Genomic DNA, 13,020 nt, shown 5'->3' on the forward strand with positions numbered 1-13,020 from the left:
TTTATTCTCAAATAACTCAGTTTTTTTTGGGTAAATAAGGATTTGGTGGACGAGGGAGAATACAAATAGGGTTGATGTGTGTAGGAAGATCGTCCTCTATCTATAGAAAATGCTTTCATTAACTCTAATGGTCGTTGTGCGCACAAAAAAAAAACTCTAATGGTCGTTAACCCTTTTGCCGCGAAAAATCAACAATTTGGAAAGTTTCTAATAAAAATCAGGAAACTAAAAATAACAAAATATCCCAAAAAAAAACAATGATTAAAACTTGAACGGTGATCACATTTTGAGGTAGAAAAGAAGAGAGTAGAGTTTGATAAAAGAAGAATAAAATAAATAAATAAATAACAAGACTAGAAGAATAATGATACAACTTAATGGAGTAAATTATATTAAATTTGTTAGGAAACAAATAGTTATTTCACTCTTTTCACATAATTTTTTTTATTGTAATTGTGTCACATTATGTAAGTTTTTCCTTAACAATGGAGAGACACTTCCATAGAGACAGAGAAGAGAAGAAAGAAGAGGTAGTGACCACAATGAAGGCCTAAAGAAGCATATTCTATTTCAGTTTTCAACAAAAGAAGTTGATTCAGTACAAGAGATAGACATGATAAAAGAAACATAAATAGAGCCAAAATATTACAGTTTCACTATGTCCTGAAACATCAAACGCCATCACCAACGGCACTCTACATAACATATATATACTAGATTAGATTTGATTTACTCATTCTATTGTGATGGGCTGATCTTCTGTAGACCCTTCTTGAGTTTCAACCGTTGGAGCTTTGACACAATCCTTACCCTGTATGCTCGTTTCCACCACCTCCCCTTTCTCTTCTCCCCAATTAACCGATGCCACTTTATGAGAAAACCTCTGCATTTCCCCCGGGTAGATGTTCTTGATAAGTCCATGCGACTCAAATCCTTCATCTCTCCCCATATAAACCACTGAAATGCCTAGTTGATCATCAAACTCGGTGATGACTTCCACAAGGTCGTACCTATAAGGAGGCTCGTGGACATCCGAGTGACTCTTCCAACTTATATCCCAATCTCTGAAAAGAGCCCATGTTTCTCCCTTTCTTGGGTTCACTATGACATTCTTGCCACATTTGGTGTGGTGCATCTCATGAGCAAACATCAAGTGGCTTTTGATCTCTGTATCTCCATACTCAAATCTCCCACAAGCACTGGAAATAACTGATTTCTCGTCCTCTGTAGTTTTCACATGTTCAAGTAATGTCACCTGAAGACTCAACTGGGCGCTAAAGATTCTCCTGACCTGAGCATAGATCCTTGGCATATCATCTCTGGAGTCATATAAAGCCCATACTTGATCTACATCAAAAGAGCTGATTGACTTGCCAACATCATTAAACTTTGTATCAGGACAAGTTAATGGTTTAGGATCCTCCTCACTTTTATCTTTACAGACCGTTCCTTCAGGGGCCAAATCTGCTTCCTCAGATTTATGTTTTTTGGCAGGAGGAGTAAGAGTACCTTCATGGTTGGATCTCTTTCGAGTCTCTGCATTTAGCTTTGATCTTTCTTCTAACTCCATATGCTTCTTCAGCTCAAGCTCTTTCAACATTTCTTCCAGTTTCTTCTCCTTGATCTCAAGATCTTTGCTCTTCTTTCTCCATTTATCAGCTTCTTCTCTCTGTTTCAACTCAAACTTCTCCTCCTTTCTCTTCAACTCAGCATGCATCACTTTGATAGCCTCATCAAGTGAGCTAAGCTCCTTCTTCCTTGCTTCAAGTCTCTCCATCTCCACTCTTTGTTTCACATCAAAACCTTCCTCTGCCTTCTCTAACCCACACAACTTCTCACGGATTGACTCAAAAACCAACCTTGCCTCCTCTTCCTTCCTTTCACACTCGCTTGTAACATCTTCGAGTTTCTTTCTCACCACTAGTTCAGTCTGAGTCTCAATCACCAACCTCAAGAGAGATGCTTCAAGGACCTGAATCATATCAAAATCCATCTCTTTCTCCTCTAACACTCTTGATTTCTCAGAAAGAGAATCCTCAAGCAAAGCAACTTCTTTCTCCCTAGCTTCAACAACTCTAAGCCCTTCTTCCTTCTTCTTCTCCAGCGACTTTACCATGTAATCAAACCGAACCGAAAGATTAAGAAAAGACGAAGCCTTTTCCTCAATCTGCTCTAGGGTTTTGAGAATACCCTCATTGTTTAGGTCTGTAAAGTTTGAATCTTTTTCCATCGCCGTGAAACCCTAACTTTAAGGAGCAAAAACAAACAATGATGGGTCATCAAAGAAGGACCTTTTCATGAACAAAAAAAAAACAAGGAAGACAACTAAATAAACAACCTCTTGGCGTTGGTGGCTCTGTTTCTGCTCCGGCGTGTCTCCTTCACCGGGAAACAGTAGATATTCCGGTGACTTCCTCTATTTTTCGAGATGAAAAAAGATCCAGGCAAAAACGGAAAGACAACCCTTTGTACATTCAGATGCTTTTTGTAATAAAGAAGGATGATCTTTAATTGCTCTTGTCTGAAAATGGAGGGAGAGAGAAACTTATGATGCATTCTCTTTCATACTCAAAATGTATACACAGCTTTCTCTCCTAATCGTTAGATTAGGATTGTTTTTTAGCCGTCGGATTATCATGAGAGTTGTGAAAATCAGATAATGGGCTTTATAGGAACGAGCAGCCCATTTAAGTTCAATTAACATTTCGAATCAGTAAGCCCAGTAAAAGTATACAACAACAAACTCTATTATCTAAAGTGTTGCACAGACGCGGCAAAACGAGACTGAAAGGCCAAGCCCCATCTTTTTGTTCTATTGTGTTGACTTGTGAGTCAAGGAACACTATCTCTAATACTCCTTTACAGTTTCTTTATCTAATCATTTGCATGGTTTTATCATCATTTATTCTTACCGCCGTTATATTTTTGCATTAATAGGTTCTTTCTTTAGCAAATAGCGTGGGACAAATTTCAAACAAAAAAAATCACCTGTTGATAAGAGATCTGTTTGGTTGTTCAGAACCAATAAAATAAATTAAAAGTGAATGCAGACAAAGCTCTACTGGTCAGAACACAACTGCTTGAATAAAAACGAAAATGCAAAGACATAAAATTTTATATTTATTTAGACAGCTCAAAAACTTCTGAGAACATTCTGGTCTTTCGGTGGACTTATTTGACTTGACATATTTGGCAGCCACTACCCACTGCCCACACATAAACATTATTACTCCTCTGTGCTCTGCAGTGTTCAGATCTACATCTTCTCTGTTTCCATCACTTGCTCTTTATTTTCTGTAAGTAGGTTTATATGTTATATACATGATCCAATTAGATTGCAGTATATTTAATGTGACGTTTTTAATTTAATTTATATGTGTTTTTCTGTAATTTTTATGTACTGAACCAGATAAGTTATGAATAATCCGAGATCGGCTAGTCCTTCAGTTTCTCTGGCAACCTCAGATCTATTAGACAATCAACGTCAGTCGAGTTATGGAGAGTTCTCACGATTAGAGAAAAAAATGGGAGGGAGAAGGATGACGTTTCACTCCAAGTCTATGCCTAGAGGGTCCATGTTTCTTGACCGAGAAACAACCAGAAAGTCTCTTGACAAGAGGTTTGACCTATTCAGGACCATGTCAGGGAAGCTCGAACGTCAGATCTCGAATTTACGTGGAAAACCCATCGACAGATCGTTGCATGATCATGAAGAGGAGATCACGGAATCTTTAACCGCTGATAGATTCTTCGACGCTCTTCCAGGCCCTGAACTTGAAACTCTCAAGGTATTCATATTTTTAAAAATAAATGTATTAAAATGAATAAAATAATTAGTTTAAATATTAAATTAGATAGCAAAAGAGATTAGGTATTTGAAAACTTAACTAAATTTATTTGGATTGGAGTATTTTTATGATTTTTTGTTTATTCTTGATTTTTTAGTTACTTGAGTTTATGGTGTTCTTAACATTTATGTTATGTAAGAACAGGAGAAGGAGAAGATAGTTCTCCCTGAGGACAAAACATGGCCGTTTCTTCTTCGCTTTCCAATCACATCGTACGGGATGTGTCTTGGAGTAAGCAGTCACGCCATCATGTGGAAGACCTTAGCAACCACAGACGCCGAAAAGTTCTTGCACGTGACGCAAGTAGTCAACCACTTTCTCTGGTGGATCTCACTCATCCTCCTCGTCGCCGTCTCCATCACTTACCTCTTCAAAACCATCTTCTTCTTCGAGGCGGTCCGCCGCGAGTTCAGGCATCCCATAAGAGTCAACTTCTTCTTCGCTCCTCTCATCTCAGTCCTCTTCTTGGCACTCGGAATCCCACATTCCATCACCACCTCGAGCCTTCCCTCTATGCTTTGGTACTTCCTCATGGCTCCAATCTTGTTTCTTGAGATGAAGATTTACGGACAGTGGATGTCTGGTGGACAGCGACGCCTCTCCAAAGTTGCTAACCCTACAAATCACCTTTCCATTGTGGGTAACTTCGTCGGAGCACTTCTTGGAGCATCGATGGGGTTGAAAGAAGGACCGATGTTCTTCTTCTCCATAGGTTTGGCTTATTATATGGTCTTGTTTGTGACTCTGTATCAGAGACTTCCCACTAACGAAACCTTACCTAAAGAGCTCCACCCTGTTTTCTTCCTCTTCGTGGCTGCACCTGCCGTCGCTTCCATGGCTTGGACCAAGATCTCTGCATCTTTTGATCTCGGTTCCCGTCTAGCTTACTTCGCCTCCTTGTTCTTGTGCTTCTCTCTGGTAATTTTCTATTTCATTTAACATATATAGTTCCAGTGAGAACAGAGCAGAGTTGCTTGCAAGATATTTAAGTGACGGTTCTTAGGTTTTTTTAGTTAAAGTTAATAGACAGTTCTTATATTACTCTAAGAACTCCACCCTAAGAATCTTGCGATAAAGATGCCCTAAGATGAGCTCAGTAAGATCCAGTGAGAACAGAGCAAAGTTGCTTGCATCACAAGAAATGTTAACAACTTCACTACTTGTGGTTCTTGTTTCAGGTTGTTCGGATTAACTTTTTCCGCGGGTTCAAGTAAAATATTTCTCTAACTGATTAGGAAATTCTATAGATCAAATACATTAGATGCCATTTGATATGTTTTATATTGTCAAATGTTAGATTCTCGCTAGCTTGGTGGGCTTACACGTTTCCGATGACGGCCGTGGCCACCGCGACGATAAAATACTCAGGGGAAGTCACCGGAGTAGCAACTCAGATACTGTCGGTCTTATTGTCGGGAGCAGCAACGCTGACGGTGATAGGTGTCCTGGTAATGACGGTGGTGCACGCTTTTGTCAAATGTGATCTCTTCCCCAACGATGTCGCCATTGCAATAAGTGCAGAGCAACCGAAGCAGAAGAAATGGTTCAAACAGCTCAAGGTTTTGGACTTAGAAGATAATCAAATAGATGTTGAAGCCCCTCCTTTATTAAATGCATAGTGCCACACGGTTAAAATAGCCCAATGATTCAGCTTAGAGGTGTGAACCAAAGTATAAGCAATTTATAATACAAGAAAAATATAAGGATCTAGTCTCCGACAATGATACAGGGTTGCTGCTTTGTCAGACTTAAGCTGGGGAGTTTCACTCTCACAAGTACCATCTTTAGCAAGACGAATAGTTCTCTTGAATGTTATAATACCAGGTGGCTAAGACTATGATTTCTTAGACCATGATTAATCCCGATCTCTTAACTGAGGTTTTTAGATTTTAATTAAGAAAAACTAAAAACCGTCTTTTAAATAAGATGTATGAATTATTTTTTAGTCGTAAAAAAAGAAAAAATTGTCAAATCATGAGTTAAGAACCTCGACTATGAAACTGGTATTAATCATATCTTTAGTTTCCCCTTTAGACTCCAGAGAGCTCTTTATTCAAACGTCTTTCTTTTTTCAAAAATTTGTGCATTTTTTTTTCCTTGTTGCATTTCTCTTTCATTTATGGGGGTACAATGTTGATCTAATTTGAAAGTATGACATTGTTTTTATCTTGAAAGTATGACAGTTTTTTTAGCAAAAAAAAATGAGTGTTAAAAGAAGCCTATAAAATATTAAAATAATCATGTCAAAATACATATATACTAAAGGTTTGCCGGCGTTATGCGCCGGGTTTCTAATATTATATTTTTATTTTGATTCATAATTTAAATATATAGTTTTTCTCTAAAATATACTTATTTGATTAACTATGTAAGTAAAGTAAAAATAAATGTTATTTTTTCTTAAAAGTAAAAAATAAATGTTAGGATCCATCTATATATTTGTCATATGAAAAAGGACATGTGCTGTAGTTTTCCTTTCAGGTATTGAACATGGTTGTGCATGTATGATGTAGTATAGGGCTTACGACTGAAGCACATGCATTGTTGATTTCGAAAACTTAAAATTTGAAGCTTTTGCATTCGGAATATCTAAGAATATCCCATAAATTTAAGAATTATTCACATCTAATTCCACTAAGACATCAAATTATATTAACCCACTAACCGCAAATGCTTCATGCTACAAACACGGTATAATAGAAATCAAAATATCAGTTTCCAAGAAAAAACGGCAGACTAATAACTCCGGATGTTACACAAGTAACCACTACACGACCACTTCGAGCATGGACCATTCTATAGTATTTTCTAAGAATCACCATAACGTTTTTTCAAATCTAGCTAACGACCGATGGCTTTAACCATTGTTAAACATCCGAACATGCAAAAGCCTGAAGACGTATGTAAAGTAGTATATAACAATTACAACTACACGTGTCAGAGATTTGACTAACTACAAATCTATCTTCAAAGTCTCCATTAACTTAGCAAAATAATACTTTTTATTTACGGGATGGAGAGTTCGTGCACAAGAGAGCATGGTGCATGCCAGGTTCATTCATTACTAAATTAGATTTATTAAAAAAAATGTTGATAATGAAGATAGAACTTGCTTATAGACTGAGTGAAGAGGCAATCTTCGATCATCAGTCTCCAGTTTTGTCTTTAATGAATGAGGGAATCGCAATATTGTTGGCATCTACTCAGTAATGGCATTAACTACGATTCATTAATGTTAGTAAAATGTTAATGCGATTCATTAATGGCCTTCGGTTGGATCCATTCGACAGCTCGGTTTAGGGTATAAAACGTTTTCAAATCCATTTATTGCATCCGTTTTCAACGTCGTTTAACAAAATCGACACAAATCAAAAATATTAAAAGTTTCTACATCCAAAATAATTTGAACAAGTTGTTTTCATTGGCTTTGTTGCATGTTTTAATTATGGCACAAAAGAAGGCCATTGTCGCCATTGATTATCCCTGCTTGTGGGCGCATTCCAGCTAAAACAAACATACATTAGCGTTATCACTATGTAGTATCAAAACATATTCAATATTTTGACTATCAGATTCTTAGGAATACGTTTGTCAAATAAAATTACTTATAGGAATAGACGGCACAAAATATTTTTTATTCGCTGTAACAATTTTATTGTCAATAATTTGGAGAAATCTGATCTCTAATACGATAAATGTTTAAACTATAAATACACTTTCACAAATAAGACCAACATTTCTTGCTTGTGAACTAAGACTGTCCACGAGAATGACTGAAGTAGTACTCACGAGTTGCGACCATATAGCTTCTGGTACAAGACATACACTTGGGAAAACTCGAAACTCACACGTTATGGTAATTTTTAATGTTATCTTAAACTTGTTTATGAGAAATAATTGCTCAAGCGGTTGCCTTCTCTAGTTTTACTTGTCCATCAAAATTCGAGCTTATAAACTCTTAATTTAAAGCTATACACCATGACCAACGTACATCAAAGATATAGTATATGATATATTTCTAATGGTGATAAAGCTTTCAACGTTTTGCTACTTTGAAGGGTTGCCCTTCTTTTTAGAATGGATATTTGTCCTTGGTTTTAGTTTAACCAAGTCTCTTTCATTTGGATTCTTTGTTATGAACTTTAGTTGGACTGTTCAAATATGCACATATTTTTATTAGATTTGAGTAATTTTTTACTAGCTAGTACGTCTCTCACCGATTGATGGTGAAAAATAAATTTCAGGTTTTTTCTAAATTTCAATCACGCACACTAGCTAGTATTACGTACGCATAACCAAATACTTTGTACAAATCACTAAATAATAACCAATTATAATAAGATAAGGTTTGCATATTTTATATATGTAGCTAAATAGAAGGATAAAAATATATGTGGATTGGTCAGTATAGTACTTGGCTCAATGGAGGACACTGCACTAAACCTCGGGGTTTGTCTTCGTCAATCCAAAGATTCCTCCTGTCTCTCTCTTCCCACTTTGGATCTTTCATAATGTAATCGTCCTTCGTTTCTCCCACGCACCCTAACTGATACTAAACTACAAAGACCATAATAACATGTAGAATAGCCCCTAAAAATCACGTTTTTAATGCATGGACTATGTATAATGCATTTAGCTGTTGTAAGAAATTCAAAGATTGAAAAAAAAAAATTACAATGATGTAGAGGTTCCGATGGTCATGGAATGACAAACACAAATACGAAGATTAAGCTATTGGCGGGAGCTAGTGTGGAAAAATAAATGGTAAAAAGTTCTTTTAAGAAAACTTGAAAAAGTTGAAGAAAAAAAGAAAACTTGAAAAAAAAAGAAAAAAAAAACTTGAAATAAAATTATAAATGGCACCAAGTCCTAGGTTGTCTGCAACGTCAGTCCTCACTGTAAATTAATGAGAAGATCTTACTAAATAATTTGTTACCGTTTTCCTTGAAATATTTTTGACAATAGAAGAATTAAAATCTATACGAACAGAAACAAATTTTTTTTTTTAAATTATATTTTTTACTCATCTAAAGATCCTATAAAAGAGGACTAAAGAGAGTGAATTCTAAAAATCTTTCACTTTAAACTTACCTACTTTTCTGTATTCTCTCTCCCCCCTCTCTCTCTCTCTAAATCTCTCTGTCACTAGAAGAATCCTTCAAACTTCTCACAGACAAACTCAGAATCTCTGTTTTTCCTCCAAACAGAATCTTGAAAAGCAAGAAAATATTAGTTAGGTGGAGAGTGATGATGATGGATGAATATATGGACTTCAGACCAGTCAAGTACACGGAGCACAAGAAAGTGATCAAGAAGTACACTAAAAAGTTGTCAGTGGAGAACAAGAAGAAGATCAGTACTGTTCATGACTCGGCGAGGTTGGTTCGGGTGTGCGTGATGGATGGTGACGCCACTGATTCATCAAGCGACGATGACGAGGAGTTTTTGTTCCCTAGGAGACGGGTCAAAAGATTGATTAACGAGATCAGAGTAGAACCGAGCTCCTCCTCAGGGGAAGTCTCGGCGCTGATCAAGACCGAGAAAAGTCTCGCCGTTGATTCTCCGCTTCAAGAGGTATCTGTTTCCGCAGCGGCGGACCAAAACCAAAAGAAGTTCCGCGGCGTGAGACGTCGACCGTGGGGAAAATATGCGGCGGAGATTCGTGATCCACATCAACGTCGGAGGATTTGGCTCGGTACTTTCTCAACGGCGGAGGAAGCTGCTGTCGTCTACGACAACGCAGCAATCAAGCTTCGTGGCCCTGATGCTCTTACCAACTTCACCGTACCACCAGAACCGGAACCAGTACCGGACCGGGAGAGCAACGTATCGGTTCTTTCAGCATCAGAATCAACGGAAGACTCTCATCATCATCTATCATCTCCTACATCAGTTCTGAACTACCATATATCCGAGCCAGTTGATGAACCGGTCAAACCGGTTAAGCAGGAGTTTCTTGAACCGGAAACCATAAGCGGGCACGTAGACGAGGTTAATGTTCCATTTTCATTGGACATTCCATTTCCAGACAACTATTTCACCGAAACATTGCAGGACATTTCCATCTTCGATCAGTCCATGTCTCCTATTCAGTCATCAGAGAATAATTTCCTAGACGATCTTATGCTATTCGATAACAACAACATAGGAGGAGAGAACTACTGTTCTCAAATTAAAGAGATTGGTTTGATATTCAATGATCTCGATGATTCTTTGATATCAGAACTTTTGGTTGTGTGATATTTGTTGCCAAAGAAAATAAAAACATTGGTTGCGAATATCGCAGGTATAAGTCACAGTTTTGATAATTTTTTCTGTTTATTTTTGTAATGTTTAATGATTATGCTGGGAAATTTTGTAATATTGTATTGTCAGTTTGTTATACAGTTTTGGGAGAAATACTACAATGAATAGCTAATTAGTTTGATTGTTTTTTTTGTTAGTATAATTTGAGTTGTCTGAATTTTTGTTATTTGTCATTAACTATAAAATAAAAGCAAAATAAAAATTCTATTTGGCGAGGTCTCTTCACAAATCATGGTCATGACTCATGACCCGTGAAGCAATTGGCTTTTAGGTCAGTCTCAGTCGACAGGGTTGGCGTTTCTTTTTCCTTTTTCACGTAGTAGAGGTTTTGTGTGTTCCCTCAGGCTGGTCATAAGTTCATAACGGAAACAGATTAATATGTATAACTTATTATTTTATTTTATTTGCTAAAATGTATAACTTATTGGAAACCATCCTTTTCAAAATGAAACTTCTAAGACTACAATTTTGACTAAAATATTTGTTTACTAAATAGGATTTTTTATCGCTGACCTGCTGATTTAATCAATTAGATTTTGAACAATCCACCACTTTCTGGTTTCTTATTTTATTCCTTATATATTTGCATTAGTGGAATGAGATGAACGGTTTCCAACGGTAGATATTAAATACCACATATTTTCCAGGATCTTACAAATTTCGGTTTTGTTCAATGATTAAATTTTGTTTGAACATTTGAAAAGTTTAACTCAGATTCTATTAATATTTTCAAATTTTGGCTGCTAAAAATAATTGATTGGAGACTTTCCATGTTTACAAGACCGCATAATACAAAGTATATATATATATATTTTAAATACTAGTTTCCCCGTTAAGAAATTAATTGCTATCTGATATACATATATATGATTTTCTTTCTTCTTAAAAAAACAACTTCATGTTCGGTTACAAAAAAACAACTTCATGAATTAGTGATGTAAATAATTGCAGTTAGTGTCCGCATGAACATGATCAAATGTTGGTGGCAATTAAATTTAAGATGATTTACATTTACATATTATACAAATTATTCATTTATTAAAATATTAAACTAAATTTCGTATTTTTCTCGTGCATTTCTAACAACTAAAATCATAACAAATGCCGAAGAAAAGATGGGAAAAAGCAAAAGGGACAAATAATTATGTCCGAAACCATATAAAATAAAATAATATTTACAAAGGTAACGATATGAATGAGTATGAAACGTTCCACACTAGTGTAAAAAATAATATCTCAAGCGCCTATCCACATGTTAATTTGCAGATGCACGGATAATATCATTATTATGTTTAAACTCATGCATGCTATATACATATGCAATATTCGCACTTGTACACTAACCACATATGAAAATGTTACTATTTTGATTGACATCATATGATACAAGTCCACTCACAATTTTTTTTTTGGTGTAAATGTTAAAATGTCCACTCACAAATTATTAAAAACACAACACCAAATCCTTTTCTTTTGGAGAATATGTGGATAATTCCACGGACGCAATGACTTAGCCACTTAGAAAAGAAAATTCGCAATCGTGCAGGTTGGCTAAGCCACTTTTGGTTAATTGTGAATCTGTGATAATACATATTGCAAGTTTATTAGATCAAGACTTTTTCAAAGGAGAACGTAGGTGAAGACGTGTTTAGAGAGAGTTGAAGTAACAAAGACTTTGTTGAGTAGTTGCAAGAGTTGACTAGGTGTTTCTCTTCCACTGAAAAGATCCAATCATCATTTATCCTAGGCCACAGAAAAAGGTTTGATATTATAAAGCTTAGTTTTTCTTAAAACGTGTTCCCTACGTTATTAATTATGGTTGCAAATCTCTATCGTGCCCTCAGCGGTATGCAGCATTTAGTGATTGAGATGTGATACTATTCTTTTAACATTTTGTATCGTAGTGGAAGTCGCCTATTTGTTTTCTTAACGTTTGCCGGTTGGCAACTGATAAAGAGAACTTGTAATGGAAAAGTAGAAGAAAACATGTTAGAAAATACAAAATAGGTCATTCGTTAAAAGAATTTTTCACGTGGACAAAACACCGACTTTATATTTGTCAACAAACGAAGACTTTAGTTTCATTCATCACCAAAATTGGTGAAAAAATAATAAATGATTTCTTCACTAAATCTGGACAACTTGAAATGACGTTTTAACACGTCGGTGGGTCACAACTGGGAGTAAATCATAATTGTAATTTTCAGCTTACAATTAGTGAGTGGCACACAAGTATGTATGGTTTTCCAATTAACTTGTCATCAAATTTTATAAATGAACTAAAAATCGGATGATACAAACGGATGAACCTTACTCATGAAAATTGACGTATTTTTGGAACTTATACTTTTGCATGTGACCACGCTGTTGGAGAATGCCAAGTTTTACCTATTGGTATGTTAAGAAGCCAATAATCACGACGTCAATATATCTTTTCGATCGGAATCTGTGTGGTATGTGTTTTTAGAGACGTAGTACAAGCTAGACAAACCGGAATCGGTCTTCTTTTTCGTTACTAGTACGAACGGTCTTAGGCTCTTACGATGAGTCTAACGAAGGTAGGCCACACATGTAGAGAATATTCAGATGTTGTAAAGAGGCCTAAAGAATGGTAATCCACGTTTCAAAAAATCCACCAAATACGTCTCGTTACATTTTTTTCTTTGGTCTTTTTAAAAAAGGTTTTTAGAGAACAAAATGGTAGTCTAGTAGTAAAAGAAAATTGAGACACGGTGTCGATTTCGTCTCTCATGGTTCAATATTTATTTAACATCCTGAGTTTATTATATTCGAAAATGTTTAAGATAATTGATTTGACTACTATACTATCAAAGTGCGCTTATCTTTCCTGGTATATCTATTTAAA

At 35.9% G+C, this 13,020-nt stretch overlaps 3 protein-coding genes across 4 annotated transcripts; 2 read left to right on the top strand and 1 right to left on the bottom strand.

Annotated features, from left to right (window-relative positions):
• Positions 1–109: 109 nt before the first annotated feature.
• LOC130511809 (uncharacterized) lies at positions 110–3,003 on the bottom strand. The gene is made up of 2 exons (XM_057009506.1): positions 2,339–3,003; positions 110–2,246 (listed from the first exon to the last, which is right to left on the bottom strand). Exon 2 carries the CDS (start codon positions 2,228–2,230, stop codon positions 734–736), a length of 1,497 nt encoding a protein of 498 aa, XP_056865486.1. The 5' UTR covers positions 2,231–2,246; positions 2,339–3,003; the 3' UTR covers positions 110–733.
• Positions 3,004–3,152: 149 nt separating this feature from the next.
• LOC108848874 (S-type anion channel SLAH2-like) lies at positions 3,153–5,645 on the top strand. 2 transcript variants are annotated; one of them, XM_018622327.2, is made up of 5 exons: positions 3,155–3,296; positions 3,410–3,788; positions 3,993–4,766; positions 5,027–5,058; positions 5,146–5,645. In XM_018622327.2, the coding sequence occupies exons 2-5, from the start codon at positions 3,417–3,419 to the stop codon at positions 5,465–5,467; spliced, it is 1,500 nt and encodes a 499-aa protein (XP_018477829.2). In that variant the 5' UTR covers positions 3,155–3,296; positions 3,410–3,416; the 3' UTR covers positions 5,468–5,645. The 2 variants fall into 2 exon arrangements, with proteins under 2 accessions (XP_056865485.1, XP_018477829.2); XM_057009505.1 differs by lacking the exon at positions 5,027–5,058 and having other exon boundaries at positions 3,153–3,296.
• Positions 5,646–8,933: 3,288 nt separating this feature from the next.
• Positions 8,934–10,272, top strand: LOC108851829 (ethylene-responsive transcription factor CRF4-like). Its single transcript, XM_057010107.1, has one exon. It carries the CDS (start codon positions 9,096–9,098, stop codon positions 10,086–10,088), a length of 993 nt encoding a protein of 330 aa, XP_056866087.1. The 5' UTR covers positions 8,934–9,095; the 3' UTR covers positions 10,089–10,272.
• Positions 10,273–13,020: the final 2,748 nt, after the last annotated feature.

This window comes from Raphanus sativus, chromosome 4 (assembly GCF_000801105.2).
Source record: "Raphanus sativus cultivar WK10039 chromosome 4, ASM80110v3, whole genome shotgun sequence".
Lineage (NCBI taxonomy): Eukaryota > Viridiplantae > Streptophyta > Magnoliopsida > Brassicales > Brassicaceae > Raphanus > Raphanus sativus.

Bases quoted from the DNA above. Each gene is read 5' to 3' on its own strand.
- LOC130511809 (XM_057009506.1), bottom strand. From the start codon at position 2,230: ATGGAAAAAGATTCAAACTTTACAGACCTAAACAATGAGGGTATTCTC.
- LOC108848874 (XM_018622327.2), top strand. From the start codon at position 3,417: ATGAATAATCCGAGATCGGCTAGTCCTTCAGTTTCTCTGGCAACCTCA. The intron at 3,789-3,992 runs GTATTCATATTT...ATGTAAGAACAG, and splicing joins CTGAACTTGAAACTCTCAAG to GAGAAGGAGAAGATAGTTCT. The intron at 4,767-5,026 runs GTAATTTTCTAT...TTCTTGTTTCAG, and splicing joins TGTTCTTGTGCTTCTCTCTG to GTTGTTCGGATTAACTTTTT.
- LOC108851829 (XM_057010107.1), top strand. From the start codon at position 9,096: ATGATGATGGATGAATATATGGACTTCAGACCAGTCAAGTACACGGAG.